This window comes from Charadrius vociferus, unplaced genomic scaffold (genome assembly GCF_000708025.1).
Source record: "Charadrius vociferus isolate BGI_N301 unplaced genomic scaffold, ASM70802v2 scaffold55, whole genome shotgun sequence".
In the NCBI taxonomy this organism is placed as follows: domain Eukaryota; kingdom Metazoa; phylum Chordata; class Aves; order Charadriiformes; family Charadriidae; genus Charadrius; species Charadrius vociferus.
In genome coordinates, this window is record NW_009648444.1 from 1,394,478 (window position 1) to 1,400,398 (window position 5,921).

General features: G+C 41.5%; 1 protein-coding gene across 1 annotated transcript; it reads right to left on the bottom strand.

Annotated features, from left to right (window-relative positions):
• Window positions 1–2,175: 2,175 nt before the first annotated feature.
• RPL34 (ribosomal protein L34) lies at window positions 2,176–5,662 on the bottom strand. Its single transcript, XM_009885489.1, has 4 exons — window positions 5,493–5,662; window positions 5,295–5,394; window positions 4,436–4,539; window positions 2,176–2,302 (listed from the first exon to the last, which is right to left on the bottom strand). Exons 1-4 carry the CDS (start codon window positions 5,555–5,557, stop codon window positions 2,218–2,220), a joined length of 354 nt encoding a protein of 117 aa, XP_009883791.1. The 5' UTR covers window positions 5,558–5,662; the 3' UTR covers window positions 2,176–2,217.
• Between the last annotated feature and the right edge of the window lie 259 nt (window positions 5,663–5,921).

Below are 5,921 nucleotides of genomic sequence, written 5' to 3' on the forward strand. Positions count from 1 at the left end.
CCCCGGGGCGGGCAGCCACGTGGCCTCCCACGCCGGGTGCCGCCGCGGCGGACACGCGTGTGCGCCGGGGGCCTACAGCAGCGCTCGCCGCCAGCCTCGCTTATGGAGTAGTCCCCGTGGAGAGAGGCAACAGCGGCCACCCAGACTCCCACCCACCGCCCAGGGCACCCGCAGCCCCCACCACTGACCCCAGACCTGCCCTGCAGCCGCCTGCTCCCAGAATGACTTTTCCAAACTGTTAAAAACAAAAATAAAAATAAAAATTAAGAGCCTAATTACACTGACACTTTGGCCAACAACTGCGATTGGCCTGTCAGCAGGTGTTTATGATGTTTCTCCCAATTATTCCAACAGCATTCTCCCTCCATCTTGCCTCCCTTCCAAACGCCCCAAGGAAAACTCCAACCTCACAACTTTTAATATAAAACCAGAGCATTTTGGGGACAGGTTAGACATGCCTGCCCTACTTTCTCCTTCTGCTTTAAAACCTTTTTTCCAGCACATCAAAGTCCTGAAGTTTGTACTAGCACAGTAAGGTAAAAACTACTAAAATTTTAACCTTGTAAACTAACTATAGTAACAACACCTAAAAATGTCAGGGTACCACCGTTAGCCTTAGAACCTCCTTTAATTAGCTAGCGCCTTTGGAACAAGTTTTAGCATAACCCGAGCCGAGGAGAAAAATGCTTCACATGTAAAGCTACATGAGTTAGCTGCAACGTTTATCCATTTTGAGAATACTGAGAGAATTATTTTAACGACTTGGCACACTGTGAAGAAATTCTTAGGGAGATAGAGCTCCTTTCACCATGCGTGGTGTTAAGTCAGTTACCCTGGACCACAGCCATCTCCTGTCATCAAACCCAGGAGGCACCACCACCACCACCGCTGGGAGTTAGCAGGCAGCTGACCCACAGTACCAGCCCGCTGACGCCCAGAGAGCAGGTCTTTCCATCAACTCACTCTTCTGTGATCTGTTTTTTGGCTGACTGCACAGCCCAACAAGCTTCAGAGGTAGGCGAGATGTGAACAGGGAGCATACCGTCAGGAGGAAGAACGTGCACACATCTCAGATCCCCAGCCTGGGCAGACTCAAGTCATCTCAGAAACCTCTTCCAATGGAATCCTCACTGCTCCCAGTGAGTCTGCACGCTCAGTAATTATTTCACCTCCTCCTTTATTCCAGTGGTTGAGCTCACTACTTTTTGAAAAAAAAAAAATAGTTAAAAAATCCCACAAATTTTGTTATTGGTAAAGATAGATACCCACTTCCTATCATGCTAAGTTCCAAAATTGAGAGCTGGGGGTGAAGAATACCACTGCTCCCACTGGTAATGCAAGAATTACCCCGAGTGTGTTAAAGCACTCCTGGTAGTGCGAGAAGCACATCTACAGTTCTCTCTACACAACAGAATGAAGCAAAGCAGCAAACCAAACCCATATGCACCTTTTACATTACCTCACTGATAAAGATCCAACAGAACTTTGCTTCAAGTTTCAATACCAGAGGCCTAAATTGCTACTCTAAAACCTAATTCTAGAAGCTACGGAAGGTCTATCCCACTGGAGCCCCAGAGCTCTGCTTGTATCGTACTTCTAACTACTGATCCAGGAAGCACTTAACAAACAGAACAAAACAGCTGCAGCTTTCTTAAAGGAGATCAAGATGCAGCAGTACGTAACCATGTGGTGGATACAGCACTGGCTTTGAGAAGTCAGACTATTCCCCTCTACTCTCAGATTTGAGTAAAATAATTGCAGCACATACTATTAAAAAAAAAAAAAAATCTACCATAGGCCCATACTAGTTCAACTCTTCTTTGCCTGACAATCTCTCTTCCAGTCTTTAGTCACAGCCTCCCTTTGTTCATTTTTCTTTTCGAGATTCTCAAGTTTCTTCTGAGCAAAGTCTTCTGATCACATCATACACAGCTGCTGCCACGAAAAAAAAATTTGCATTGCTCGAAGTTACTCCAACCCCTCTACAGGACTGTGAGACAGTCCTGTTTAACTGGACTGCCTTCCACCTGCTTGATTTCCCTGTCTGCCAGCAGCACAGAACACAGCCTCCCAACTTAGGGGGTTTGTTGCACCAAATCCCAATTCTGCATTACACAAGCTGTGAGAAGCAGCTCCTACCAGCTTTACTAGCACCTGGAATGACAGGACACAAGAAAAGCAGAGCTTTCATTTATTGGATTGAAACTACAAATAGGTTCACTTTGACTTCTGGCTCTGTGCTTGTGCCTTCAACACTTTCACAACGATCTTCTGCTCCTCAATAAGAAAAGCTCGTTTGATCCTGCAATGGAAAAACAACAACTTTACTACATGTATCCACTTCAGTGAAAACACAAAAATAAGACAAAGTTACAATCAGTTTTGCCGTCTCCAATATTCACTGCACATGTGGTGTTTGTTCCACAATTACATAAAAAGAGAAACCATTGATGCCAGCATCAAAAGACAGGGACAGTGGCATTCAATAAATATAGAAGTCTGGGGAAGAAGGCCTAGTGTGCCTGCAAATTTAGGGCGAGTGGCTTATAGGCAACCAAGGTAATACCTGATGGCTGAACACTGGAAAAATTACCACCTTAACCGACTTCAAAGGCAAAAAGCAAAACCCCTCACCGGCAAACTCATTTAGCTGTTCTTAAGGTCAGAACTGGTGTGACCAGACGTGGTCAGCTCTCTTCCTTAGAGCTACAGAAAACCTTATTTGAGTCCAGTTATCAAAGCAAGAACAGTTCCCCGCTCAAGATTAAAACTTCTCTGCATATAAACAAAGAAAACTCTGGCAGGTCAAGTCATGCCTAAATACAATTACTTCTGGAAGACAGGTAGGCCACCATGCAGATGGGTTAAGTGACAGTACTCACGTCAACAGCCTATTTGATGATTTCAAGTTAAAAGCACAAATACACCACACGCTCTTCTACCTTGAAACATTAAAATGACATTCCATATGCATTTGGTACACATGGCTGCTGTCGCAGTACACAAAATATACCAAAGATGCCGAAACAGATGCAGGAGAAAACCTGCCAATTACAGGAAAGGAGGTGACTGTTTTTTGGTTTAGGCAGAGTAAGAATAAGGTATACTCGTGTATTAAAAACAACCTACCAAGCTCAAAGTGTTTGGGAAAACGCTCAGAAAAAAAATGGCTTTTAATACATAAAAGTTATGCTATGAATCTGCAGCTGTAACAACCTCGTCTTCAGTGGCACCTAATGCGATTTAACTTAGAATTCACACAAGGAAAAAAAAAACACCAACGCTGGTAAGATTTGCACTACAGATAAAAAACCCTAGCATTAGACTGCTGACTCCAGAGATCTGCTTTGATTATCATTCATAGTGATGACATTCTTTGTAATACACATTTTCTCCTCAAACTTGCTAAGGAACTATAGGACATGCAGTTGTGTCCTGGTTTCAGCTGGGATAGAGTTAATTTTCTTCCTAGTAGCTGCTGTGTTTTGGATTTAGTACAAGAATAGTGTTGGTAACGCATATTCTTTTAGTTGTTACTAAGGAATGCTTAATACTAATTCAAGGAATTTTTTAGCTTCCCATAGAAGCTGAGAGGGAGCACAGACAGGACAAGCTGGCCAAAAGAATATTCCATACCACAGACATTATGCTCAGTATGTAAATGAGAGTTGGCAAGGGGGCAGGAATTCACAATTGCTGCTTGGGATGGGCTGGGCAATCGATCATCAGGTAGTGAGCAACGGTATTGCATCACTTATTTTCTATACTCTTTTATCCTTATTATTATCTTTTCTTTCATTACTGTTCTATTAAACTGCCTCTATCTCAACCCACGAGGTTTCCTTTTTTCCCTGAATCTCCTCCGCTATCCCACTGGGAGGGAAGAGGAGTAAGTGAACCGCTGCATGGTCCAGGCTGCCAGCTGGGGTTAACCACAACAAATTGTTACCCAATAAAATTGAATCCAGTGAAGCCTAGCAAAGGCCATCTTAAACGTTAACCACAAAAAGATGCTTAATATGCAATCAAGTAATATCTTTGAATCCCAAAACAGCACAAATAAGCCCAAAGCTCAACTGATCTTACACTAGTATCTTTGCATAAGGCAAAAGAAGAAACATCTTTACTACGGGGGCTGAATATAAAATAAAAATCCAGAACGAGCAGACTGTTTAGCACCAAAGCAACACTGCAGTAAGAAATCATGAAGATAAACTCTCTACAAAGGAGCTCCACATGCAGTAACTAGCTCAAATCCAAGGGGCAAAAATAGGACACATCACTGCTCACGTGCCCCATCCTCACCCCCTCCATTTTACTACGCCAATGTCCGACAAGAATCTTCAAAATTTTGGCCCACATTATGAAAATGGTGAGATGCAAAAATCTCATATGAAGTAACCTCAAGAAAAAAGTTAGCTTTCTGTAAGCTTACCTGTCGCGGACACACTTAGCACACATGGAACCACCATAGGCTCTGCTAACATGCTTCTTCGTTTTTGACAGCCTCATAAGAACTTTAGGACGCACAGCACGAACCTACAGAAAGTAAAAATGAGAAGTGTGTCCTAAGAGAGTAATTTTGGATAACAGCCACATTTAGAAAATTCACTTTGATATTTTAGAAAAGCAGCACCACCTGAAGTTGATTATTCAAGATGCAAAAAAATGACTGAAGTCACAGTTTGTTGTACATGCCATCTTCAGCATTCCTAAGCTGATCTTCTCATTCTACCACAGGGGTTCGCTGATAGACTCATCATTAAAAAAAAACTGTTTCTAAAATAGATTGTTTTCCTAAGTATAGGAACTGCTCATAGATATTACTCAAACATTCCTATCACAGTTAAGAGCAATGGCATTACACCAAAAACATATTTTGGAGAAAAATATCATGTTAAAAACACTCATTCCTTTTTTCTAAAACTGAAAGTCAAACTTGGTTTATGTGGCTTTTTTTAAAGCCTACCTAACAGGTCCAATTTAGACTTTTAAAACTCCTACAGAATCTTTTTAGTCTAACTCTAAAAATTTCAGCCAGTTACAACTTACAGAACAAGTTCAGATATAACAGCAACGAGAACCACAAGCATTAAAAAAAGCATTTACTCTTTAAGCTTTCAAAGCTGGTTTTACGACTAGAAAATTCAGATAAGAATATTTTTAAAGAAGAAAGTTTTTCCAACAAGAATTTACCAAGAAACAGGCATATTACTTCAACAGGCTCTTTTAAATGAAAAAACCACAATTGCTGTAAAAAAAAAAAATGTTATGTCAGTAAGGCTAATACTTACACCACGAAGTCTTCCTGGGCATATACCACATGCCGACTTTGGTGCCTTCCCTACCTTCTTGGTGTAAAGGTAAACAATCCTGTTCCCGGGTGTTCGGGACCTAAACATGGAAGAAAAATACTCTGTTAATGTAACAATCAAAACTTAAACTTAGTTTTCTAAAAAATTAAGTTTTCTTAGAAAATACATCTTACTTACAGTCTGGTCTTGTTGGAAGCTGTGTTGTAGGACAACCTACGGCGGTAGGTCAGGCGCTGAACCATTTTTTACACCTAAATTAGTCAAAAACAAAGCAGCACTAGTTTAAGGGCTCAATGTCCACATGGAAGCTCACATACCACAGCATCACCTGCACCGACGCACCAAGCTACATCTGCATCAGCAGCTGCTCCTTCTGTATTAGTATTAACAACATTAGAGCATTTCCTTATCAATGACAGCCGACACAACTACATAAAAAATAAAAATAAATAACAAAACATATGACAGTGGACGGAGTGTGACTTGCAATGAAGATTCATCCGAACTAATTTCAACGCAGTTCAACATCCCGGTCTCGCCTGTATGATGTCATGCTCCCCTAGAAAATTGTTTAAAGCTTTACCAGCTTCGTGTTTTCTAGTCAAC

Excerpts from the sequence above, each read along its gene's own strand:
- RPL34 (XM_009885489.1), bottom strand. The coding sequence starts at position 5,557 with ATGGTTCAGCGCCTGACCTACCGCCGTAGGTTGTCCTACAACACAGCT. Across the intron at positions 5,395-5,492 it reads GCTTCCAACAAGACCAGACT|GTCCCGAACACCCGGGAACA; the intron begins GTAAGTAAGATG and ends TTCCATGTTTAG. Across the intron at positions 4,540-5,294 it reads GCCCAGGAAGACTTCGTGGT|GTTCGTGCTGTGCGTCCTAA; the intron begins GTAAGTATTAGC and ends TACTTTCTGTAG.